We start from the raw sequence: 27,622 nt of genomic DNA, 5'->3' as shown, positions 1-27,622 counted from the left end.
CTTTTGTAATAATGATTGTTTACCCAGGAAAGCCTTGCTATGCCTCAGGGATCTTTCAGGAGGATCCTGCTGTGGGATGTTTTAAGACAGTTCCTGTTTTTGAGTAGTTTTTGTGCTTGGGAGGAAGTGGCATGCCGAGAGAAAAACTACACTTGCAAGGGGATATACCACTTAATCCACAAGTAATATTCTCAGAAACCTATTTGATTTGCCCTGGCTGCATCTGATCCAGCAACCCTGATTCAAAGTCTCGTGATTTTACACGTGTGATATTAACCTCAGATGTTCCCATGTAGAAGTAAATGCAGTTGGAAACCAGTTGTTTCCGTGGATGCCTATTTGTAGTTAAGGTCACCCATTGACCTTTGAGCAGATGAAACTGGTTTTGGTGCCTAATATACCTAAACATAATAGGACATGAACTAAACATTTTTAATTTGTGACACAGAACAGTTTGACGGCCCTGAAGTTAGCTTGTAAATAAGGTCCTAAAAATTAAAAGTCTATACAGTTGTCGAGTATGGTGCAATTTTCACAAGAGCCAGAAAGACATTCGAGTTAAAGATAAGACTTACCATGTAACAGTTGCCTACATTTTTAATTGGTTCGTTTAAATATGTTTGACATGACTCAGTTTTATCAGACTGGGTGCAAATATCCAGTATTAAATTTCATAGCATGACTCTAGAGTGTTGTGCCTGTGAGATTGTTTATGTAATAGTTCTATTGCTCAGATTGCTGTTGTGAAATGTCTCAATGCAGATTGCTTGTGATCTTAGGCGGACACCTTTTGGGTTTCCTTACATGCGAGAGGAAGCTAATACCCAGAGACGGGACTTAGATGCATACAAATAGGTCAGCGACCTACTCAATGCACTGGGTGACACGCATCTGATCTCGACGTGATTCACCAACCAAGCTCCACCACGCCCAGTCATATATCTCTGGCTTCAGGAAGGTTATCAAATATGCAGTTGTAAAAAAAGGGCGTGTTGTAGTGTTATACAACTGCGTTTGGGGATTTACAGTGAACCTTATTGGCCCGTTTAGGTTCACTATAAGATGTTCCTTCTGTTAAGAGATTACTGTAAAATGTGTTCAAATTGGTGGCCTCGTGCTGGCTTGTGAAGTTTTCGGAGGATGCCAAAAATCACACGAGGGCACATGGCCACATCCATGCACTGAAAACAAGAAAATGGCGATTAAAAGGGCAAACCATCTGTGTGGGATTTGAAGATTTGCACTGCCTGCAAGTGCATAGGTCTTTCTGAAATTGTTAATTTTAAAACGTGTTTTTAGTGCCTCGAGTGTCATGTAAAGTTTGATCAAAATATAGTGTAATTTTCAATGTGTGTACATGCGAGCCTGCTGATTGCACATTGACAATCTTTTGCAGCCATTTTTTTGCTTTTTAACGTAAGACAATATGCATTTTAAAACATTAACAGCACAATGTTTATATATTACAGCAGTGCTGAGATGCAGTTACATGAGGAAATGGGATATTTCATGATACAAAGATGCATGGAAGCACTTAAATGCCCTTATACTGTTTCAACTTTGAATTTTGTTTTCTGCCTGAAGTGTGTGTACAGGAAAAGGTTCTTCACTTTGAAAGCTTCTGTATTGTGTGCCCCATGAAATATTGCACTTGCATGTTTTGCTCTTATACATTTGCCTACATAATTGCGCTCAAAGCAACTAGTACATTGCTTTAAAAAAAACTTTCTTGGTCAGTGAACTTAACATATAAGCACTGAGCAGAGCCCTCTGTCGCATCTTTATCCATGATATCAGGATATGCTTGGAGCGTGGACTCGGCTCACTTGTTACTCACCACCATGTTTTTCTTTGTTCCCGTAAGTATAGTAACATTTTTATCATGGGTAGAACTGTACCTTAAAGCTTGGGTTTGTTTATACATAAAATTGGCCGATTACTTTGGTTTAAAAATGCTGTTGTTAGGAATATGCTTTGTCTAGAAATATCCTTGTGTACATGGAAAAGATTGAACTGTTTTAGTGGAACGCTGTGTTCACAAGTGCAAATATGCTTCACGAGTTTTGGTGAATGCGGCAAACATTGGACAAGGCTTATACTAATTCTGTGGTCAGGGTGCCATTTATTTCCTCACAAGTGGGAAACATCACCCTGTGTTTTTGGGAGTGCCATTTTTTTATGTGATTGGTCTGGCGCCTCTCCCATATGTGGGCTTCGTTTCTCCAAGATGTTGGTGGCCATTGGAAGCATACTGCTCTCTATTCAAACTAGCATTAAGAATGTAATCATAGCCTGCAGGATTTTACTGATTGACAAGATGTTGGTGCCCATGTTATGCGACCACCATTCAGTAACTGCTCTAGGCCAGATTTGCTTTTAGATTCAGCCATGCCTATGAGTTTTGTTCAGATTTAAAATAACCTGCTGCAGCAACCCAGCAAGGCATGCACCTTGCACAAGAATGCCTACGATTCTTTACAAGCTATATTTCTCTTTTAATTGGACTGTCTGAAGTAAAGTATATGCATGTAGTTTTGTGATGTTTTAAGAATGGCAGCCCCTTTAATCCTTTGCCGACGATATTTTAGTCACAGGAGCTGGGTATTCAATGTTGATCTCCTTAATACAAACCAGGAAATTCTTAATGTTAATTCAGATAAAGCAGGATCTCTGCACTTGTATCTGATATGATGGCATCCGATTATGCACGATTAGGCCATCTGTTTTGCCCATGTAATGCTATTTCTCATGTAGTTGCAGTGTCTGTACCTCGTGTGCTGTGTGCAATTCATTGCAACAAAAACCCCAGTGAGCCTGCCAAGCCATTTTCTAGGGCCTTCCATTATTGCACGCCCTCCTGTGCGAGTGGGTTTTCCCCGTTCTCTATGGGGAAAAATAACAACATGAAAGTGTAAAAAAACCCACCGATATTTACGGAATTATTTGCAGAATGTCGTGTTTGTACGTTGTTGTAACAATTACAATACAGGGGACAATCTTAGAGTGCAACAATACCTCCTTTGTTTGCTCGTCATTTTGTCTCATTGCTGATACACGCATGTTGCATTAGGGTGCCGTTTGAGCTGCAAAGTCCGTGGTTTTAGCTACGAGCACATTAGGGCTGCCATCGGCCAGTGCCCAGGGACCACCTAAATGGCCGCTTCCTGCTGAGCTAGTGGGATGGGTGGGCCTGGTGAAACCCCCATCTCCCACCCACCCTCTCCCCCTCCATGTGTCTCTTGGTTGCGGCCTTCCCCTCCCCTCCCCGGCACACGTGAAATATTAATGAGACTGAGAGCTATCACATGCTGAGCCATCGCGTGATGGCGAGGGCATGCATCTTTTATCGCGTTTATTGTTCGTTCAGGCCTTCTTGTTGCAAATCTTTTTCAAATTTTCGTACTTTTTATTTTGCTATGAGTGTTAGTTTTTGGGGTTATTTGCGCCCTCGTAATGTGTCAAGGGGGAAAAAAATACCTTCTGTGTTCCTGTGCAAAATGTGAAGCAAATCTCTGATGTTTACATGCTGAAAGCAACCGGCGAGATTCATCTTTGTGCGTGGGGTGGTGCTGTGGAATTATTTATTTTTTAAGGACACAGGCGCGGCAGCGTCATTCGGCGACGCCCTGCTCTCGCGATCGCTCCTCCTGCGCACAGGCCCTTGTGTAACGGTCGGGTGACGTCTCTGAACAGGCCTGCCTTGTGTCTGCCCCCTTTCCCACAGCGGGCCTTGGCCCAGCAGTCTATTCACGGTTGGCTGATCTGCGCCGAGCGAGAGTGCAAACAAACGTAAGCGTGTGCAGCAAAAAAAACCCCTTCGTTTGACGTTTTGAGGTCAGGATTTCCAGGAAGCCTTTCTCCTTTAACGTTGTCTTCAAAAATAAAGCTTTCATTGTGATATTAAAAACGTAGTATGGGTAGCAGCTCGTCTGTGCGTCATTACTATTTTAACACTTCCAGTCCCTACGTGTAACTGATGTGATTATGTAAAAAATATATCCAAAAATATCTGTAAAGAAAGCATGTTTTAGGTTTCTGACAAGCCGGCAATGTTGCCCTTGGCCAAATCTCCACTCATTTTATGTAGCCTTCGGTTACATCTCTACGCAGATGTTTTTTTCCTTTTATTGCTTGTCTATGCATGTTTGCACACTGATAATTTGCATTCTGGAGGTTGCTTTGTCCTTGTTGAGAAGTAAAAATGTAAATTTAATGCACAGTTGTGAATTTAATATAATTAATGTTCATTTATACTGTAATAATGATATGGTAACATTGTTACTGTAATTGCTTTCACCCCTTTGTGTGCGCGGATTTGTATTTGCGTGTGTTTTGTTATATTCAGGTCTGCGAAACCGGCTTGTGTGAGGTGACGGCCTTTGGGGGACAAGTGAGCAAGGAGCCGTCGAGCGAACGGGCGTAAGAGAGGCGTAAGACTGAGAGGGAAAACATGAGCGAGTTGGAGCAGTTACGACAGGAGGCCGACCAGCTGAAAAACCAGATCCGGGTGAGATGTTTCATTCAAGGCACATTATGATGTGAAGTAACCTCAAAGTATTATGGTTATCTTCATAAAGGGTGCTCTATGAAATGTTCTTCCAAGTGTAGTGCATTTCAGTAAAATCCCTAACTGTTAAAAAACAGACTGTTATGGTTTGTTTATCAGTTATAATTCCTAAAATAAAATGTGTGCTTTTAAATTTATTAATACAATTTATCATTGATGTGACTTATGGAAAGCCATCTTGAAAAATACTGCAAATATTACATTAATGTGGATATATTGTTTTATTTAGTTTTCACCACAATTCACAGTAGTCGCCTTAATGTGAAATCCGCATGCCCATCCATGTGTTTGGCATTCCTGCAAAAGTATTCATCGGGGTGAGTGGACATTGCTTGAGGCGGAATCTGTGAACCTTCAACTTAAGAGGTTGGCTCTACACACAGCCCACCAAGCCTTCGTACATTTTCAATCAATTTAATTCTTTGACGCAAATTCAAGTGACATTAAGAATTAAATTTCTGACGTCAAAGCAAAATTCAATACTTCATTTATTTCACTGTATCCTTATTGGGTTTTCCCCCCTGATGGCTGTGCAGGGGATCGCGCTGACGCACGCCTACTGCATGTTTGACTCCGTTGTTAAAACCGTGCGGAGGCTTGTGCTTGAAAGCTTGTGCGGGTTTCTCTGCTCAAAGATGTGCCTTTGAATCACAGCACACACAATGGCGTTAGTAAATTGTGTGTGTATATAGATAAGCACAATGGATATGTTCTCAATGTTCAGGTTACTCTGAAAATTGGCCCTAGATACAAAATATTGGACAATCAGAAATTATTTTCTTTCGGATTTATGTGAAAATTACGTTACAGGAAGTGATTCCACTTTCAGTAACGTCACATCCGTAGTTTTCCACTAATTGTCTCACATGGCATTGGGTGACGTCATACTTGCTAGCACTAAGACGCTTTACATTATTACAACATGTAGATCTAAAAATCTGAAAGATCCAAATTTGTCCAAAAAGTGAAAATTCAAAACTCTTCCTAATGGACACCATAGTGGAGTTGGCCGATTTTTTTCTTGGACTGTGTTGTAATGTGTGTTAAAATATTGAGTCAGCACAGCTGCTTGGTTTGATATCCCGGCATTGTGGTTGCAGTCACCAATTATATGATTTAACAATTGTAAAACATTTTCTTAAGCTTAATTTTGTTAATTCCTGAACTGAAGACTCATGTCACATACAGGCACAGCAGCCAACCTATTTTTCTTTGCTGCTAAAAAAGTCAGGTTGGTGGTTGATTAATATTGACCCGTAAAGGATTTCAAGGGATGGACCTGGATGTAACTTGGGTTTTTCCCAAATGTGTCACTTTCATGAGAATGTTAGAAAATAAATAGTTTACTCTGCTTTAGTGACATTCATGAATGCATTATGCATGACCTAGAGTGGTGTGGTGCTTTTAAGGTTAGTTAGCTCTGTACATCTGCATAACATGGGGTCACAGTCATTCTTGTGAAGATGATCCCGCAAAATAACATTAGTTTCAGGTTGTTGCCATGAGTATTTGCTGTATAGAAAACTGGGCACATTGATAGGTTTACCCACAATGTAATGATAAAAAACAGTGATAATGTTAATTCCTTTTAAACCAACAATTTGTCACATTGCATGACATTGTCACATCATCTTGCGGCGTCATGTTCTGCGAGACGTCATTGTTTTGCACCTCAATATATTATTGCTAATTATGAACTTCAGTTAAACCCAGACTAGCCGTGACTAATAGGGGAAGCCCTGTTCTGGCTAACTGAAAAGCCTGGCCAGCTCAAATTTCCATACAATCAATGTAAAAAACAATACACACGTGTATTTCAGATTTCTACATCGTCTACACACACGTGTATTACATATACACATGTACAGCATAGTATGTGTATTTAATATTCGTGTGCAGTTGTTCGTTGACAGACAAAACATACTTGTGTGTACAATATTTCACTGTGGTTATGGTCAGTCTGAAGGTATGCTGGTGCGACCGCCCCCATAGCCCTGCCCTATCCCTCCTGTAAAAGAAGTAATGTATTGCCATAAGTCAATTTAACACTTTAACTACATTCTACACTTAATACCTGTTTTATTGCATTTTATTATAGATTATTGCATTGCATATTCCAAACTAGAATGAGTAAATTATCGTTTTAGTTACACAATTTTACATGAAATGTACACGTTAAAGATGTTTCTTAATAAGTGGATTCGGTATGACTGTGAGGAAAATCCAGCTATCCAAAATATGAGTTGCCGAATTTCGGCCATCCAGGATTTTACTGAAATTAATAAAACATGAAGGACATTCATTTTGGATAGTTAGACAATCCATGCATATACTCGATTTTTCTTCCTCGGTAGAGTTTCAAGCTACAGTAATACAGTCCATTTGGGGGCTTAATCCATACAGTGCTTTAGGGCATATTCATAAACTGGTCGCACTGCATGGAGAATGTAGGGTGACACTTCGTTTTTTTACATCTGGTGCTGACATCTAAGCACACTGACAGCAGCAGCACTTGATATTTGATCTCAAAGGCTTTGGCCATTTAACCAAATGCTGCGTAAGTTTTAAGTGTGACCTTTTCGCGGTAGTTCGATATTGGGCAAGTAGGACAGTGTACAGATCTCTCGTGAAATTTAAGGTTTTGAAAAGCTTTCGCAATCAAGTCTTAAGCGTTCACATAAATTGTGCAACAAAGTAGATTTAGATTTTAAAAAAATGTAACACTTAAGTCTAGTAAGTAGTCTTATATTCAGAAATGCCAAAATCAAGTAAGCAGATTTTAAATGGCTGGATTTGGTAAGATAACTCAAGAATTGTCTAAGAATTAGGTTGGGGTGAAATAGTTTTACATGAATATTCAAGCACTTTACCTATGGTACATGTATTTGAATGGGTAATACTTTTTCATATCAAGTAGCCCCCCATTTTATATAAGATCACTGTAGACTGCTAACTTCAGCCACCACCCAGGCCGGGGTTTCTGTTTGATCTTGATATATGTAGATGAATGTTAGATTTGATTTGTATTAACTGTCAAACCATGGAAGTAGGAAAATAGGAAACATTTGTGAAAACTACAATTCATTGCCAGAATGTTGTGAAAATAATGCTAGGCAGATGTTTACTTTATTGTGACGAAATGTTAGTCGGTTATTTAAAAAAATTCAAATAATATTTACAGATCTGAATAAAATGTGTTTGGATAAACTTTCAACTAAATATTTGGGTGAAGCTGTTTAATGGCTAATTAGAAACAATTTTAAGACTTGTGTACCTCCCAGACATGCTTCTGAGTAGTATTTAAATAATTAGCTAGATGTACCCGACTGTAGTTGAGAGCCCCTATGTTTCATGCAGAAGTACTTTTTATTGTTTCAACATTGATATTAATATAATCATGAGATGGCTGTTGAGAGAAGTGACGCCCTGTGGAATGCTTGTTATTGTAAGCACCGTACAGCTGGCACACCCCCACGGCCTTGCATTGTGCTGTGGGTGAAGGCAGTGAGCCTTTTTGTGAGGGTGCTCTTCCAACTGAGCTGCTATGGTGTGAGCGTTTAGTAGGCCAGTGTGCGTTTTTAAGTCTGTGTGAGATGCATTGCTGTGCATGTGCTGTGCCGAATGGCTAGAAATCACGTAATTTAGGCTTGGGACAACCGGTTGTTGAAATGTAATCCGAAATTTCTAAATTTGGACAGGAGTTGGTGAGCTGTAAAGTATCTATTTAATGACTTTACTTAACTGCAAATCATTTATGTTCGCAAACTATGATGTAAAATCAAATGGAGAAAATAAACAGTTTGTGCTGTGTGGCCATAATATTGCAAGATAATTTACAACCAAATATACGCAATCATTTTCAAAATTGCCATGTGAAATGTGAATCGGTCATTGTCACTTAATAGTTAGAGTAGTGCTTACATAATACCAACTGCTATTTTGTGCTGCTGTAGATGCTGGTGAAAACTACTGTTCTGATGGAGTTCAGCATTTGTTTAGATTTTTAAGGATGTAAGTGCTGGTTGACAGACCCAGAAAGTATTTTTGCAAGCTAATGTTAAGTATGGGACACAGCATTATCTGCTAAACATGTCCTAAGATTAACCCCACCAACTGGCTTACAAGCAGGCAGATTACAACTATGAATGTCACTTTGTGTGGCTCATATTATGGTTCTTGGTGTCTAACCGTAACAATCCTAACGCTGCATTGTAGAGGAAAGTTTCCTGCATGCTTACGAATATTAATTTCACATTGTCATGCAATCAGTGATCTGTGCATATGAACGAATGGACTGGTTCCGCCTGCACTGTAAGCAGTGCCTTAACAGTGCTGACCATAGCATAGCTGCTAAACTCTTGAGGTTTGAGGCAACCAGCTTTTAAACTCCACATGATGACTGTTTTCTCTTAGTCCGAAACTGCCAGCCAACGGTCCAATATTTTTCTTAACATTCAGCAATTTTCCTTCGGGCCGCAAAACTCGCTGCAGATAAGACTTTTGAGGGCAGGCACAAACTGATGGCCGGGGCACAAAGTGTCTACCCCCACCATCATGTATTTATTTAGAACTTTTTTCGCACGATACCTAGCCAACTGTGCTAATCATCACCCTTCCCTACCGCCTACCCATAAACCTCACTCTTTCTACATCTCTGGATGAGTTGCAGTTGAGGCAATAGCCATCTTAGATATGAGTCAAGCAATTGGATTTTATTAACACAGAGTGAGGGGAAAAAGTATTTGATCCCCTACTGATTTTGTACGTTTGCCCACTGACAAAGAAATTATCAGTCTAATTTTAATGGTAGGTTTATTTGAACAGTAAGAGACATAACAACAAAAAAAATCCAGAAAAACGCGTCAAAAATGTTATTAATTGATTTGCATTTTAATGAGGGAAATAAGTATTTGACCCCTCTGCAAAACATGACTTAGTACTTGGTGGCAAAACCCTTGTTGGCAATCACAGAGGTCAGACGTTTCTTGTAGTTGGCCACCAGGTTTGCACACATCTCAGGAGGGATTTTGTCCCACTCCTCTTTGCAGATCTCCAAGTAATTAAGGTTTCGAGGCTGACGTTTGGCAACTCGAACCTTCAGCTCCTTCCACAGATTTTCTATGGGATTAAGGTCTGGAGACTGGCTAGGCCACTCCAGGACCTTAATGTGCTTCTTCTTGAGCCACTCCTTTGTTGCCTTGGCCGTGTGTTTTGGGTCATTGTCATGCTGGAATACCCATCCACAACCCATTTTCAATGCCTTGGCTGAGGGAAGGAGGTTCTCAACCAAGATTTGATGGTACATGGCCCCGTGCATCGTCCCTTTGATGCGGTGAAGTTGTCCTGTCCCCTTAGCAGAAAAACACCCCCAAAGCATAATCTTTCCACCTCCATGTTTGACGGTGGGGATGGTGTTCTTGGGGTCATAGGCAGCATTCCTCCTCCTCCAAACACGGCGAGTTGAGTTGATGCCAAAGAGCTCCATTTTGATCTCATCTGACGACAACACTTTCACCCAGTTGTCCTCTGAATCATTCAGATGTTCATTGGCAAACTTCAGACGGGCATGTATATTTGCTTTCTTGAGCAGGGGGACCTTGCGGGCGCTGCAGGATTTCAGTCCTTCACGGCGTAGTGTGTTACCAATCGTTTTCTTGGTGACTATGGTCCCAGCTGCCTTGAGATCATTGACAAGATCCTCCCGTGTAGTTCTGGGCTGATTCCTCACCGTTCTCATGATCATTGCAACTCCACGAGGTGAGATCTTGCATGGATCCCCAGGCCGAGGGAGATTGACAGTTCTTTTGTGTTTCTTCTATTTGCGAATAATCAAACCAACTGTTGTCACCTTTTCACCAAGCTGCTTGGCAATGGTCTTGTAGCCCATTCCAGCCTTGTGTAGGTCTATAATCTTGTCCCTGACATCCTTGGAGAGCTCTTTGGTCTTGGCCATGGTGGAGAGTTTGGAATCTGATTGATTGATTGCTTCTGTGGACAGGTGTCTTTTATACAGGTAACAAGCTGAGATTAGGAGCACTCCCTTTAAGAGTGTGCTCCTAATCTCAGCTCGTTACCTGTATAAAAGACACCTGGCAGCCAAAAATCTTTCTGATTGAGAGGGGGTCAAATACTTATTTCTCTCATTAAAATGCAAATCAATTTATAACATTTTTGACATGCGTTTTTCTGGATTTTTTTGTTATTCTGTCTCTCTGTTCAAATAAACCTACCATTAAAATTATAGACTGATCATTTCTTTGTCAGTGGGCAAACGTACAAAATCAGCAGGGGATCAAATACTTTTTTCCCTCACTGTATAGAGCCTCAAATAATCAAGAAACCTCATGGATAATCAGGTAATCTCAGGTTTTTTTTACTTTTTCATCAATTAGTGTGGTTCAAAGCCCCACACAGCCTCTTACAATGTGTTTCATATGCTTTGGCATCATGTGCCCATATCTGCTAATCGGCAGTGTTTAGCAGGGGTCGTGTCTTTTGTAGCGCATGCCTCCAGTACGTCACTTCCAGCCAAAGGTCATATCAGGTGACGCAAGCGTGCAGTAACGGTGGTGGACCAGCTGGTGCATTCCACAGCCGCGGCACCACGCACGTAGGTGTGATACACAGTAGTTGTCGATCAATTAAGTGTATCCCTAGTCGCGAGTCCTACAGTTAACAGTCTAATTGCGGTGTGAGTAGCACTTGCGAACAGTACATTGCAAGTACTGAAGCACTCACGATTGCCATAGGGCTGTTGATGGCCTGCATTCCCATCGCACGTAGCAGCGAGTACCCCTCGGGTGAGCGTATGAGAACATTATAGCTCCAATCACGGGCTGTGCTCAGACCAGGCGGCGACTGGCCGCAATTTTTTTCTGGAGCGGCTTTTGATTTTTCAGGGCCGCTCTGTATCAACCGCTAGTAGCGGTGATGTTATTGCCGAGGACCGGGCATCACTCGGTCGTGTGGCCAGTAGCTGTGGACGTAGGCTCGGCTGATCTTGGAGAGCGTCACGGGCAGGAGCCATGTTAGCACGGCGGGTGACATCTTTGAAGTGATGGCTAAAACTAGTGGTGGAGGTGCTTGCCAGCCATTCGAGGACAAGGGTTTTGTTGCTGGGGCAGCTTCTGTTCGGGAAGAAGAAGCGGACGATGACATGGAGTCAACACAAGCCTCATCCAGGGACTTCTCTTGGACCATGATGGCCGAACTGGAGTGACAGGGCAGTTATGCCCTCGGAGGCCACGATGGTTTTGACCAGACAGCGAGGCGTTGGCCCCAGACTCGGCACACTGCTAGCTTAGTGTCAGCTGTCGGAGGTCAATTCCACATACCCAGCATTTCACTGCGGAAATGTTAATCTCTGAAGATTACGTCACTGGCCGAGACGAGTACATCTTCCAGGAGCCCTGAATGCAGTAGGATAAACATCAGCTTTCATGCAAAATTTATGTTTTCACAAGACCGTGTGCTCAGATGCAGGATCAGGTGCAAACTCAAGCTCGCTGAACCGGAGCAATTTCAGCCGATGGATGGCAGAGACATTCGTCGTCACCAGGAATCTACCGTCAAGGATTACATTGATTCCGCTTCCAGAGTCTGAAGAAACCTCCGCTGAGAGTGGGTGAAATCAGCAGGGGCCCCTTCGACCATGGGGCAGCCTTATGCACTGGATGAGGCGGACCCTAAAGCTTTCGCTTCGATCCCATGCGTGGATGCGACGGTGGTTGCGAAGGAGCTCCCAGGTCACCTTTCTCTACAGGAGGAAAGCTCCCAGGTCCTGCCAGACGTAACAGACAGGACATTGGGCAAATATCAAGAAAGGTCGTCAGCTGCAGCTTCGGAAGCCACGTCCAAACCGACCTACTAAGCCCCGCTTCGCCGGAAGCAAGGCGAAAGACAAGCTCAAATGGCCTCGGTTCCGAGCGAACGCAAACCACTTTAGCGTACGGGCATAAGCATAAAAATGCCAAGGAGAGTGACCGGTCCCCCCCAACAATCTCCCTAAGGCGGGTCAGGATGCGTGCATTGGTGGCTGTATTACCACATTTCCGTAAACCTGGGCACACACGACATCAGACGCTCGAGTTAAAGCGGTCATGGAACAGGGCTACAAGCTGGACTTCCAAGAGCTCCTTAATTTGCATTCAAACCTTGACCTGTGCCGGAGGATCCGGAGTTTGTTCTGGTGGTCATACGGGAAATTTTACAGCTTCTAATCATCCAAGCTAATCGATACATGGCTACCAGTTAACGAAGTGTGGTGAGGTTTTACTCCAGATGTATTGGGGTCAGAAAAAAAAAACCTCAGGACAATCCTGGATGAAAGAAGACTCAATATCTTCCTCAGGAGAAGCACTTTAAGATGGTTGCATCAGGAACTCCCCCAATGCATACAGGATATCTACCTACACATGCCTATGCACCTGTGGTACTTCCAGTACCTGCGGTTTTACGCCCTATGACAACAGAGCACTCTGTGGTGCCATTCGCCCTGGCCAAGGGCATTCAACAAGGCTCCCGTTGCTTTGGTTGCAGTGTTAAGAGAGGTATGCACATTTTGCCCTATCTGGACGATCTAATTGGAGCATCCTCATGTCCCAAACTCCAGCGGAAACCGATCCAGTCCTTTGGCTGCTTGAGAACTAAGGTTTGGCGGTGAACCCGGCAAAATGTGTGTTCTACCGACTCGGTAACTACCACCTCGTTTCTGAAATTTGGAAGGACGATGGTTGTACGCCTCTTCCAGACAAAATGCGTTGTTCATTGGCCAACAGTCTCCAGAGCTGCAAATTATTATTAACTGGACACCTTGGCTTTGCAGGACGCCAACTTCGGGAGCAGTTTTGTCTGCTGCCATCTAAGGAGTGGCCTATCCCTCCTCCAGGTAGCATCTCTGATATGATTGGTAAATGTTCAGCATAACATTGGACCGGTAGTCAACAGTATTGGATGAAGATAACTTTTTACCTCGGTAAGAACTCAGTTTTTATAGTCCATACTGCCAGCCACTGGTCCTTGTGATCATTGTTAGAGTTTGTCAAGGTTAATCTTTTGATGAAGAGGTAAGTGACCAGGTTTAGTGCTGTTTGTCCTTGGTTGTGTCCGGGGAAAGGGTGTTATGTTTTTGGTATAGCCGCCTACCATGGGAGTGCTTTGCTCTCAGTCGTGAGGCTTATGGGTCGGGGGTGGAGAAGTCTTATCTGCAGTGTGTTCCATAGCCTGAAAGGAATTGCTGAATGTTAAGAATAACATTGGTCCATTGGCCGGCAGTATGGACTAGAGCAGGGGTTGGCAACCTGCGGCTCCGGAGCCTCATGCGGCTCTTTGACTGCTTCGTGATGTTATTCAAATGCAATGTGGCTCTTGAAATATTGAGTTTTTTTTACCGATTTCGAAAAAAATGGTTGCTGTTATTGTTTGGTAGCTGACCCCTGGACTAGAGAAACGAAGTTTATTTTTACTAAGATGCACAACCTCTTGTATTTTATATAATTGTTGGTTTAGTAGCTGAAATTAAGATGAGCCTTTGCAGATGTGGTTATCTCCAGTCCTTGATCAGACCATTGTGCCTTCACCCCATCGACAATGCAATTTATGGTTGTGTATTTGTGTCTGTCATGCTGTCTGATAACTGTCCATGTATGTTTGCATTATAGGATGCACGCAAGGCCTGCAAAGATGCTACCCTATTGCAGGTAAGGCCACTGACATTACTGGTCTTTCTTTGGTGCAGGTGATATTGCGTAGTCGCCAGTGCCTGATATTTCAGATTCACAGTTAAAATCCTATCGGTGTGGGTTTTGTGACCACAAAAGTATCATGGTGTGTACATGCAAGCAGTAAGTGGAGGAGGTCAATATGAAGCATTGGCAGGTGCAATGAGGTTGTCATCTGACCCTACCGCTCTCTTTTTCTGTCCAGGTGACATCAAATCTTGACTCGGTGGGGCGCATCCAGATGCGAACACGCCGGACCCTTAGGGGTCACCTGGCTAAGATCTATGCCATGCACTGGGGTACAGACTCCCGGTGAGATTGCGCATGCACACACACCAACAGCAGCACGCAGAAAAGCACGTTTATTGCACGTTAAGATTTGGGTAATTTTTGATGGGGACATGTGTATTATTGAGTCTACTGGCCACAGACCCATGCCATTCCAGTCTTAATTGGCAACATAGAGGAATTGATTTGTTTTCAAGTGTTGATTATGATTTTCGATTGTCTGCAGGCTGTTGGTCAGTGCTTCTCAAGATGGAAAACTAATAATCTGGGACAGCTATACCACCAACAAGGTATGTGCACATTTTCTACATTTTATACAGAGACTTCAGTTGCATCTGCATTTAGACACTTTAAACCCAAATTGTATTGTGTTTGATGCTCCTCAGCTTGTGCCTATTGTCATTAAATTGAGAGTTAAGGAGCAGAAGGTTTTGTGGGTATCACTTTGGGGATGTGGATAAGAGGACTCATGTTATCTAAGCACAGCCTGCACTCCTGATATCCTAGGTTGTGGGCAACCACTCATGATTAAATAAACGGACTTCTCAATTTTACTCAGTTGGATGTCTCAGCCCAGTTTCCAATTACTTTATTTCCAGTTTGGAGGACAAAATGTTTGTTTGATTGCCATGTGACACTCCACTGTGGCAGGGCATGTGAGAAGGTGAACTCCACCCCTAGTGTATACATGAGAAAATTGGAAGAATCACAAACGGAATCCTGCTTTCTGCAAGTGGAATCTATATGCAGGGTGGCAAAAAGTCAGGACACATAGGTTTATTTAATTTATGTTAACACTGGCATTAAACTTTTTAAATTTCTTAAGTTAATTTTATATTTTTTTAGCTATTTGTCCTTTTCAGATGACATTTACAAATGGAAAGACAATTGACAACTATTGACTGTTCACAGATCACATCTGTACACCTGTAACCTTTAAAAAAAGTCCTAAATTAATTTCTAAAGATAATTCATGCACACATTAATGTTAATGGGTGTCAGTTTGAATATTTCTTAAAATAAATTAAATAACCCTATGTTATTTGTTACATTAAATATAACTCTTAATGTCCTGGCTTTTTGACCACCATATTTATAAAAAAAACAGTTAAGAAATAGCTGAGTGGCTCCCCGAGGTAATGGTGATTTCATTCCATTGAGCCGAGAAACCTGTTTTTAAGTCCTGAGGCTTTACCAAATATAACTTTTCATAAATAGCATGTGATGTTGGAGTCCACTTATTGATTTCTGTGAAAAATAAAATACAAATGTAAAAAAAGCTTGATTTGAAGCTTTCGTGACTGCAGGAATTACTCTTTGGTTCTTTCGGTAAAACGACAAATGTAAAAGTTAGATTTTTGCACTTAAATCGACCTTGACTAGCACTTAGAGTTTATCTTGTCCAGGAACATAGTTAATGTACGATCTGAACAGCAGAAAAGTGTCTTGAATGTTTTCGCACTATAGTAGAGCGTTAGACCATTAGCTTTGTAATGTGGGGGTAATCGTAACGCTCGTAACTGATCCACTACGTACACAACTTTACTATAAAGTTCGTGCTGTTTGGGACTTGGCCTATAGAAAATTGGCCAAAACGATAGAAGAGCAGCCCAAAACCAGAAAAAAGTACTTTGCAAACATGAAAACATGTTTTGCCTTTACAGGTACCCATCAGTTTCCGTGCTGTTAATATAAATACTTCCAAAGACAAAAAAAACGCATGTTGGAAAGTGTTGCAGAGTCCCTACGTATGCATAATGTTTCCCGATTTTATTTTGTGACGAGCACTTGACACGCATCCGTCCTCCGATGACCCCTGGGTGTCTGTCCAGGTGCACGCAATTCCCCTGCGCTCGTCCTGGGTGATGACATGCGCGTACGCGCCCTCCGGCAGCTACGTGGCGTGCGGCGGCCTCGACAACATCTGCTCCATCTACAACCTCAAGACTCGCGAGGGCAACGTGAGGGTTAGCCGCGAATTGCCCGGCCACACAGGTAAGAAGAATCCAGGAATTTTTTTGTGTTGTCCTGGTAGGTACTCAAAAGAGAATCTCGGGGGGGGGGGGGGGAAAGCGTTAACTTTGTAGATTAAGTACCTTGAAGAGATGGATTCACAATTTCAGATTAATCTCATGAATATGAAAATGAGGTCTAAATGAGAAATTTCGGTTGATCTTGAGGGAACATTTTGGATTTATGTGAAATTTCACTGTCACCGGAAGTGAAGTCACTTCCATAAAACATTTTGTATTAATGTTTGTTTTACTTATGAAACGTTAAATAATATATATATAATTAACATAAAAACTGACTAAAAAGTCGTACATTTGGTGAATACGCAATGCAAGTTAAAATAATACATTTCATCCAGAAATACAAAATTAACTCCAGAATTGGGCATACAAATCTGAAAATCCAGCTTATATTTAAAATGTAATACTCTTCCATCCCTTGTACCAAGGCGAAGGGTGTGTATCCCTGGCCATCCAGACCTTGTTTAAAGATTCATTATAACAGTCTTAGTGACACCACTGAAACGTTGTTCATGCTTTTTAATACGCCAATGTAGTGCTTCACTAGATCGTTACGATATTTACCTGACAATAAATGTTACGCTTATTAACAAAGCTTCAAACTTGTGCTGGACTGCTCCGCACCAAACAGCATTAAACATCTAAATGGTAATATCGGTTGTTTGGATCACATCTTGTTTTTATTAAAAGTAGTGTTGTGGCCGAAACGTCCTGAGAATATTATTGTGTTATTTTTTTTAATCAATTTATTATTTTATTCTCATTCTACGTGACTTTACCGAAAGAACCAAAGAAGATAAAAGTAGTTCCTTTGCTAACGCATCAGGTAATATTCATCATTGTTTAATATTTATGCTGTGCCTCCCTTGCCATATATCTTGAGGTACTAGAGCAAAGAGGTACTTGACATAATTACTAGTAAGTGATTGCAGACCAAAAGCAATGTTCAAAAACATGGAAATGAGAGAAAAAAATATTGTCTTTGGTTTTTTCCCACAACTGATGAATTCATAATATTTATGGGCAAGTAGTTGCGCAACTTTGGTATTCAAACACCAATGTGGCCCCCCTATGAAATTAAGTTTTCATTATTTATAGTCGTTGATTACCCTGTTTATCAGTGTGCTCACTATGGAGCCGGTGTCAACAGTTTGATTATCCTTGTTTACCCAGAAATCTTTGCGGAATCCTGAAGCATGGTTTCAGCTAAAATGTGGATATTAAAAAAAACAGCTGGCTCTTAACGTTTGCATATGGACAAGTCTGCTTGTCCCAGACTAACATATTTCAGGCTTTTTAATGAAAAAATAACATTTGAAATCACAGACATACTCTGGTGAGGTCATTCGTCTGAAGTATCAGTGTAGCAAGTTGGTGGCCACCAATGACGGCACAAAACCCCATCTAATTAGATTTTTGCTTTATTCAGCATATTTGTCTGTTTTGATGATTACACTATTTAATTTGTTTGCTGTGACATGTCTTTTGTTGACCATGTTTGAGAGTGTACTATCAATTTTTTTAGGCAGGTGTGTACTCTACTTTGACTGCAATGTGTGCAAGGCATACCAGCAGGATTAGTTTCAACAGGCCACACTGCTGATGACAATCACAATGCAAATATTGATCTGGTTTGCTTGGTTAAGCAAACGCTGATGGACACATTGGACCCGAAGGACCATAGACTCAAGGAGCTATATGTCATTTTAATTGTTAGTAGTGAAACACATCCATGTCTTATTATGCTAAATAAAATCAACTTTGATCTGGCCTTGGTGAGACTAAAGTAAGTCGGGTTAACGGATTGTATTCATTGCTATGTAATTTTGTGTTTATTCATTGTATTTGCTTTGTAACTCAGGATACTTGTCCTGCTGCCGTTTCCTGGATGACAATCAAATCATCACCAGCTCTGGGGACACAACGTGGTGAGTCAAATCCTTGCTGCGCATCCACCCCCTCCTTATCTTTCTCCTTGTTCAAACAAACTTTGTGTATACAGCACTGATTACTGGCTTGATCGCATCCCCTTGTAACACTCAAAAGGCCGCGATTATTATATTGATCGCTGCCACACCAACTCTTGCTGTGTATTTTGTAAAAGGATGATCGTTTTATAGTATTAAGATAATTCATAGTGGTCATGCATTGAGTGCTGTCACCCTCTTTCTTTGATTCTCTATAAATTGACGTTTGACCTCACGTCTTTTAGGGTTTCAAAATCGAGATGACGCAAGCTAGGTTTTGTTAGCACGCTGCGGGAGGCATGACGACGAATCTTCGTTTGCATATGCGTGTGTTACAACATGCCTCAACCATTGCTTCCTCTTACCCCCCCCCCCCGTCCTCACATAGCGCTCTGTGGGACATTGAGACGGCGCAACAGACGACCACATTCACTGGGCACACGGGTGACGTCATGAGCCTGTCACTGGCGCCCGACTCGCGCACCTTTGTGTCGGGCGCGTGCGACGCCTCGGCCAAGCTGTGGGACGTACGCGATGGCATGTGTCGCCAGACCTTCACAGGCCACGAGTCCGACATCAACGCAGTCTGCGTGAGTGGAGGCAGCCCACCTGGCGGACAGTGAGATCCATTACCATGCACACGCTGCAGTGTTCGGGGGGAACAAGTGATACCAATTTGCGCTTCTGTCGGCAGACGACATGCACATTTCTCCTGTCTCTCTATATGCACTCGTCTCCTGTAATCTCTGGGACTAGCTTTACATTCCATTCATGTGTTTGACTTGGGTCTTCTTGGCGTTGGACTTGGTAGCTGTTGCACTCCATATTATGGGCCCAGTTTCATCACGTGTATTTTTACTGTTGCCATGTTCATCTTAGTTTCTTCCTGTGCGTTCTACAGCACCTAGAGATGCCGTGGTATACAAATTCGTGGAACTCCCTACACAAGGGTGTCGAGGTTCCAATTGCTTCCTGGTTTTCCAGGGTATAGCCATACATTAAGTAGATTAATATGCATCTGTACGTTGGTTGTGGGTTTTTTACTAAATGTATAAACACTTATTAGTGGAGATGGCCAAACATCCCAACATAGCACCACAAAGCTGGCTTACCGTTTATCTGTGGTTCCTGGTGCTTCCGTGGAAAACCCTTTGCACGTAAAAATTATACAACGTTTTGAGATGCAATTTGCAAGAATGGTGCCGTATACATTTTAAAATAATTTTAAGTGCGTTGCACGCAATTCTTCATCCTCAGTTTTCTCGTGCGAGCGTATTCAATTTCGGATGCCCCCAGCCCTGCTTAATACCGTCGCTCTGCCTCGTTGTCTGCCGCTGTGCGCCTTGCAGTTCTTCCCGAACGGCAACGCGTTTGCGACAGGTTCAGATGACGCCACGTGCCGGCTCTTTGACCTGCGCGCCGACCAGGAGCTCATGCTGTACTCGCACGACAACATCATCTGCGGCATCACCTCCGTGGCCTTCTCGAAGAGCGGCCGCCTGCTGCTCGCCGGCTACGACGACTTCAACTGCAACGTGTGGGACACCCTGAAGGGGGAGCGCGCCGGTACGTGCGAGCCAGGGGGCGCTCTGCTCGCAGGTGCGCAGAGCGCGCTTGCGTATGCGCGCAATGGGTGTTGGCCGCATGCGTGTATCGTGACGTTGACGTTTTGTCGTTGACAGTGGCATGTATTCGTGTGGCTTTCGTGGTATTCTGTCTGGTGATATTTCTGTGTTATGGTTAGTGATGTTGATTCACACTTTCAGTGCCTAAACATTAGAGTAGGGTGTTATTGTTTGGCTACATTCTGAGCCTCTTGATCTGCCAAGAAGAATTTAATGAGCAAAATGTTAATTGAAAGGTATTTATTTAAACACTCATTGAGATTATAATTAGCCCACCCGAGCAAGCAAATGGAATGAGTACTGCCATGAAAAAGACCATGTCCACGTTTGAGTGTAACACCAGGTATATTTTCCTGCTACAGTCATGCTTTGGCTATTACACTATTGCATAATACTGACCAATGACCACGTATAATATAAGCAGATCTAGTGCCAATTTAGATTTGAGGAGATCTATATTTATAGTTGTGTTGCCACACCCACTGACACAAGTGAAATCAGAATGAGGGAGTTGCGTGTTGTTCGCTCTTTGCTCGCTCTGGTGCCGGTGCTGATGGAAGAGCGGTGCTGGTTGTGTTTGCAGGCGTCCTCGCGGGGCACGACAACCGCGTGAGCTGCCTGGGTGTGACAGACGACGGCATGGCTGTCGCCACCGGCTCCTGGGACAGCTTCCTCAAGATCTGGAATTAGTGCAGCGGCGGCAGCAGCAGCAGCAGCAGCAAGGAGTCCGGGCCGGGCCCAACCACGCTACCATTGGAGAACGGGAGGGCAGGGCAAAACCACTTGGCCATGAGGGGCCAGGACGAGGGGGGGGGTGGGCGGGGAGGTGGGGAGTGAGGAAGTTGGGGTTGTGGTACATGGGCGGGTGGGATAGGGGTGGGCAAAATGCCTCTGTAGCAGAGCAGAGGAAGGACGTGGAAGCAAAATAAAAAAAAAATATGCGTGCAGGGGGTGGGTGGGCCAGGTGTGCTTGTGGGAGTGTGGCAGAAGGGTGAAGGCTTGCAGGGGTCATAGCACAACAGCACCCGCACGGAGGCATGCGAGGGGTGGAGGGTTACTTGACGGGTGTGATAATGAAACAAACAAAAAAAGATCACGGTAAAAAAAAGTGTTGCGTTGTCTGCCAGCTCACGAGTAATGTGCCGTAGAAATTGAAAAGGCACGTGTTGGGCGCGATTGCAGTGGTTAACTGGTCTGTTTTAACTCTTGCGACAAACAAGCATGACGTCTGCCGTTCAGTCAAAATCAACATCCTTCAGTAAGAGTAAAAAAAAAACCTCTTTCTACAATGTTATTTTTTTCTGATGATATTTTGCACCGGTAGGTGACCGACTTAGCTTTATGTATGGCATGTGCAGGATTCATATTCTTTGGCTTTTTCTGGTCAAATATTGTTCCCCCACCGATCCAGTCTTCAAATTTGTTATTAACGTGTCAGAGTACCGCGACAGCTGTGGTAATGCCCCTCGTGAGCCCCATTGCCTCTTGACTAACATTTATACAGTCATCCAACATTGTGTTATCTGCAGATATTCTTTTAAGTAATGGGTAATATTGACAATGTTTGCTGCCTTCAGCATTTTAAATCGCAGTATATTTTGTCCCCACCTTACACGTTCCTCTTCAAGTGCAGTATTTTTAGAGAGAAAAAACGAGCATCTAAGCTGCATATTTCTCATCAATACTTTTCACGGGCACAAAGCTTAAAAGTTATATAATGTTTTGTTTTCTCCTGTTCGGTCAGTGTTGTGTTTGAGCCAATATTGAGCACACTGCACATATGGTGTCGCACGGCCGTTTCACAAAATTAAGTCGGTCTTTCTGTTGTAGATAATTTTGTACACTAGGTTAATGCAATTGCTACTCCCGTTCGTTTTAGTTTCCCCATTTGCCCTGGTGCCCAACGGTAGTTTTACCCCCCCCCACCCACCCCGACCTCTCGCAACTCGTCAATGGCTGTTTACCTGCAGACCTGGGTAGGAGGGAATCCCACGAAACAGACCTACCTCCTGTAGCACGCACACCCGGTCCGCTGTTCTCCCCCACACTGTGCCCTGACCGCCCCCCCCCCCCCCCCGAACACACACCGGCCAACTCACTCCCAAATCATGTAAAAAAAAAAATCTGCTTTCTCGATCTTTGAATTGTCACCCAAGACTTCGATCATTTTTATTATTGTCATTAAAACTGTCATTTACTGTTAATATTAATGATAATATTGTTGTTGCTAGCGTTTTTTTATTTTATTCAGTGGCCAATGGAGGGGGGGGGGGTGTAGTGTCGTGAATGGTTGAGGCACGGCACCGCTTGCAGCACTTTTCACTCTTCCGGCTTTCTGAGGGCCTGCCAAATACCACGCTCATCGGGGTCTGCACGGTGGCCCGCTCCCATGCAGCACCGCCAAGTCACGCGTGGCTTAAAGTTATTTAATTATTCTTTCCCCTCCCCCCTCCCTCGCCTTGAAATGATGAAGTTGGTCATGGAGGGGAAAGGGGTCCGTGGAGCTTGCCACCCCAAACTTAATGTTTCATTCGTTTAAACACGATTCTATTAACATTCGGAAATTTTCATGAACATTGATTAGGTATTAAGCATGGAAGTTATCAACGTTTTTCGTTTTCTAATTTTATCGTGAGCTTGATAACGGTAACCATTATGAATTTATATAAATACAGTATATATTTTTCGTTTTCCTTAAAATTTCTAGACTTTTTTTTGCCTGTAAGCGTTCGTGCTGTTGGTAGGTAATGTCATGGCTTAGAGCGCAACGCATCCGACGCATTAAAATGATCTTATTCGAGTGAAACCATCACTATGTACATAAACAGCACTACGTCCACAATATACCCGACCTCCTGCCTCCACCATCATGTGTATGCTATGAAAATGTATTCGCTCAAAGGCTTTTCTTTACGTTCTCGAAACTAAGTTTTTTTCTGTTTTTAATTTTATGTCGTTTTTGCTAAGATTGTGTGGGTTCGCTGTGATTTCCACTATCGGAACATCGGGTGCCAGAGTTGAAGGGCGCAGTGCAACAGTGTTAGTAGTAGTAGGCACCTTCGTTTTCTTAGCGGTTGTCACTTTTGAATTAGTGCACGCTTTAAGGATAAGCTGGCCAAACCCAAGATTTTGCACATGGCCTCTAGCCAAAGCACAAGGCCAGTCTCTAGTATTTATGCTCGCGCCTCCACCCAACCCCATGTCTGGTGGGGAGTGAAGGGCATAGGGTGGCCTTGGGAGATGTATAGGGGCCGAGGAGATATGGGTTAGTGGTAAGGGTCCAGGGTGCATTGGGTTAGCATTGAAGGCTCGGCATTTGTGGATATAATCGAAGAGTTTAATTTACAGATCAATTAGTCACTCGTAAAAATGTTCCATTGCAGGTGTAATATATAATTTGCATCTGATAGATCAACGCTTTGTCAAGATTAACAATCAGCAGACTAACTTTTTTATATTTCGTAACATTTTGTTTTGCTGGATTTTTAATGCCAAGGGCAGTTTGAAAGGATAACATTACGTAAATAAAAAAGCCATGTATCGTGTGGTGGCCGGCATTAAAAAGCCAGTGGTCACCACTTGATAGATTTTATGGTGCAAAGGCTGGGACGGGTGAGGAAAGTTGGAGGGGGGGGGGTGGCTTGCCCCCTCCTCCCCACACGTGCTGCGCTTCCTGGACAGGCAGCTATGGGAGTTGTTAGTGGGGGGAGGAGGCTTTGGTAGGGAAGACTCGTGAGAAGGCTTAATGAGGAGTTGGAGAGCATCGCAAAGTATTTAAACCTCACTCCCTTAAGCACATTTTCCTAAATTGTAAGAACGGAAATTATCGGTGGTTGCCGACCCACCGTGGTAGTTTTGGATTGAACTTCAGAGGGGGATTTTTTTTGCAGACATGGGCGGGCCCCTTTCCCGCTGCCCCCCCCCCCCCCCCCCCGTCGTCTCGTTTCATTATTTTCATTTTGTTTAAATTATACTTGGCCATCATGAATGCCAGAGCATTGGGAAGCGAGATGTATTGTTTTCTTAAAATAGATTTTTGGGAATTTAGTGTTGCAACGCCTAGACGTCCAGATTAGTGTCATCACGAAATCGCCCTCCAACTTGGCACCTCCGATGATTTTAGGAGTATTTGTTGATTTTGTGTGGACGTTTGTGCGTGCGTGCGAGGTGTGAGAATTTGTCATGATTTTTTTCAGTTTTTGTGGAACTGCAGTAAACACAACTCTGTGGCATGTACAAAACGGTGGCCGTGTCTGCTCGTGCTGAATGAGTACATGCATTGTGACGTATTATTGTCAGTGGGTGGTGTGGGGGGAAACAAAGATGTTCTTTTGACGACGTGTTCTATATACACACGTGGAGGGGGGATGGATTTCGAAGTGGAAAATGAGCTTACAAGTGACACGTGGATGGCTTGGCTTCATGTCGAGTGACATTTCGGTAACCCCCAGGACCTTAAAATCCGAAGAGCAGTTTGAAAGCCTAAGTAGTATTTAATGATCACACTTTGGAACCAGAAATTAGTGTTGCATTGAATAGCAATTTAAAACTCGCCATGCTGTCATTTTGCAATTCATGTACCAAGGTGTGACCACGTGAAAGATCAATTCAGCTTTTGTTATTTGAAGCAAAACTAGTGAAATTTACGTGTTTCCTGAGTGGATTTTTGAGATGAGATGTTTGGGGTGCGGTTGAGTTTTCTGTGCGATGCACGCCTTCAGTACAGTGTAATTTATGATGATTTTTAAAATATTTTTGTTGTAAAGTTCCCCCCCCCTAATTCTTTCTCTGCACTCGTCATGAGTAGGGTAAGCAGTACACCGTGTATTAATGACATTCCCTTCCATTTTTAGCAAAAAGCTTACGGTATTATTACTGTAATTAAGTTCATGTTCGTTTCATCATTGTAACAGCCAACTAATCACCCACCCCCTCCTCTCCTTCACCCGTTTGTGTGTGAGTGTATCTGTATAGTGCATGGAAAAAAATTTGAACGAATGTCTTTAAGAATCTTTGTTTTACTAGGATGAATATACGTGGATAATGGTAAATAAAAAATATACAAAAAAATTACAAAAAATAATAACAATAATAAGCTCGTTTTTCCGGAAATGGAGAGGGCGAGCTGAGATTTATTAACTTAGCCGTACAAACGTTGATTTTTTTTGGTCCATCCTTCTGGTGCTTTATGCTTCGGGAGAGAAGGTGCTTTGACGCAAACGAGTGAAGCACTCCCCTCAATGGAGCCTCCTAATTCTCCGTCGAATTCAATGCCAAACCCCGGTGCCCCACGGAGTGGGAGATGCGAGGTCGGATCGAATGTGGGAACACGGTAACGCAGTCTCGCAGTACACATTGTCCGAAATTACAAATGTAATCGCTAAAGACAACGGTCAAACCACTCAGCCGTGCTGCAACACTTGTGGGGGGTGGTGGTTTGGGGCGCTCTTGCCTCGCTGATGAGTCCTCACGAGGGCGGTGAAACTGCCCGTGTATCCCACGCTGCGCGGACCTGCTCAGAACACATTTAATAATATAACTGTCAACTGTAGTGCTGTCATTCCTATTAATACTATATTATTTCTAAACTATTAAGTATTAACGTTGGGGGGCGGGGGGGGGTGTTGGGAGGAGGGTTATTTTCTGTTGTGTTAAGCTGGAGCGGCGGGGACGTCTTTGCGTGCGTGGATGTTGAGTAATTTTAATCCGCCGACTCCCCACCACCACGTGCGCGCCTTTGTGGCCTACAGCGTGGCCACTAAAACTATTAATCTTGCCGGCCTGTAGACGCGTCTCGCTCCGACGCGAGGTGCTCTCTCTTTAGTAAGATTAATAACGAATACTACGAATACAGCGGTAATGATGCCTCCTTGAGGCGTGCGGCGCTCGGGTTTGGCCGCTTGCGTCGTTCACCGCTCTCGTTTAAGAGCGGACCGCCAGACCCACGGGGTAATATTTGTCGTTTCACACGCAAGTCGCTCTGCGTTGAGGGGGTCCGCTTCTAGCAGTGTTTCTCCCATTTCTACCCCGTAACCCCCCCCCCCGCCCCGTGTTCCTTTCATCACCCACAGTCACTCACCTTTCCACTCGCCCACAGCCCTGTTCCCAACCCCCAGTCGACCACCATTGCACCTCCACCACCTTCCCTGTCACCGTCAGCTTGGTGTTATTTAAGACCACCGGGACCGACACGGCGCCGCGCTGAGAGCCTTGATTGTGCAAAACAAAATACGACAACTTAACCTACAGATTATATGTGTCTCTGAATCTTGCACCTAGGCACGCGTGTTATATATTATACGACAAAAAGCCTTGGGTTAGAATCCGATGCGGCACCGTGCCTGCTGCCCGCGCTGCACGGGACTAACGCGAGTCGGTGTTGCATATCAATTGGTTGCTGCCGAGCACTCCCCACCGGCACTCGTGCAGCTGAAAGCGGAAATCCCTCCGAACACAGGGACGCACGCGGCCCAATTTGTATTTTGAGAGTGGAAGTGTTTCCCTGCTGCAACAGTGGGCGCTCGTTTATGAGGTTTTTTTTTAAAAGATGCAAAGCACGCGAGGCTAGACACGTGGCGTGTGCAATGAGTGCAGGGGGGGGGGGAAACAACACCTATTGGATCCGGGAGCTCACGACGTAAACAAAAATTTCCACTCGACAACGGTTGTAGCCTGGTGAGAAAATGATCTTGACGAGCGGATTCTCGAGACGTTTCATCGATCTGTAGAACAAACCCCCCAGAGTGCAAACACGACGAGTAAGCGACTTGCGGTGTGCAAAAAAAAATTGCACAAATTTGTAGTCAGCGGAGAGACCGTGCAGCAGGGAAACACGCGCCCGGTAGGTCGTGCGGCGCACGTGGGCCCCGCCTGTTGGGGCTGCGTGCGCGTCGCACGCTCGGGAAATTTGGTAACGCGAAGGCGGTCGGGGGGGGGGGGGAGGGACTCTGCTCGATGAGGGGGAAAGAAAAAAAGCACCAAAGGAGCGCTGTGTGCGGGCCTGCGTCTTTCGACCCCCCCCCCTCCACTTAATGGTTCGATGTATACTCATTGCTGGTGGAGTGTGTCCTCTTCCTGTCTGAGGGTTAGGTCGACATACAGTAAACGACGTTACTAAAATAACAGCCCCCCGTCGGGTGTGTGTTTGAATGAGTGTGTGAGTGTTTGTGTGTGTTCGAGTGTGTGCGCACGCGCATGAGAGGCGAGTGTGCCCGTGTACGAGTGTGTGTGGGTACCGTACGAGTGCCAAGCAGGGATGATTATCCGAGTGCATTGTTAAGGAAGGGTCGGCGATTCGGTGCAGGCTGCGTTTGCATGACGTGATCGTGACTGCGCTTGGTCCACAGCATAAAGTGCTGCGGGATTGGAAAGATAGTGCAGTGCACTTCACGCATTTGCAGAGGAGGGCCGCTTTAGCCGATAA

General features: G+C 43.8%; 1 protein-coding gene across 2 annotated transcripts in view; it reads left to right on the top strand.

Annotated features, from left to right (window-relative positions):
* Positions 1 to 27,321, top strand: part of LOC116946916 (guanine nucleotide-binding protein G(I)/G(S)/G(T) subunit beta-1) — a 31,441-nt gene extending 4,120 nt beyond the window's left edge. For both annotated transcript variants that reach the window (XM_032962184.2, XM_032962185.2), the window contains 10 exons: positions 3,725 to 3,789; positions 4,346 to 4,507; positions 14,227 to 14,265; positions 14,492 to 14,598; positions 14,801 to 14,864; positions 16,407 to 16,569; positions 18,469 to 18,535; positions 18,963 to 19,164; positions 19,924 to 20,140; positions 20,783 to 27,321. In XM_032962184.2, the coding sequence (XP_032818075.1) occupies positions 4,451 to 4,507; positions 14,227 to 14,265; positions 14,492 to 14,598; positions 14,801 to 14,864; positions 16,407 to 16,569; positions 18,469 to 18,535; positions 18,963 to 19,164; positions 19,924 to 20,140; positions 20,783 to 20,889 (1,023 nt within the window). In that variant the 5' untranslated portion in view covers positions 3,725 to 3,789; positions 4,346 to 4,450 and the 3' untranslated portion in view covers positions 20,890 to 27,321. The remainder of the gene's footprint in view (positions 1 to 3,724; positions 3,790 to 4,345; positions 4,508 to 14,226; positions 14,266 to 14,491; positions 14,599 to 14,800; positions 14,865 to 16,406; positions 16,570 to 18,468; positions 18,536 to 18,962; positions 19,165 to 19,923; positions 20,141 to 20,782) is intronic.
* Positions 27,322 to 27,622: the final 301 nt, after the last annotated feature.

The sequence above is a fragment of the Petromyzon marinus genome, chromosome 28 (genome assembly GCF_048934315.1).
Source record: "Petromyzon marinus isolate PM22_M1 ecotype Great Lakes invasive population chromosome 28, UKy_Petmar_22M1.pri1.0, whole genome shotgun sequence".
Taxonomy (NCBI): Eukaryota; Metazoa; Chordata; class Hyperoartia; order Petromyzontiformes; family Petromyzontidae; genus Petromyzon; species Petromyzon marinus.
The sequence above is the reverse complement of the archived record's forward strand: the minus strand, read 5'-3'. Positions and strand labels throughout refer to the sequence as shown.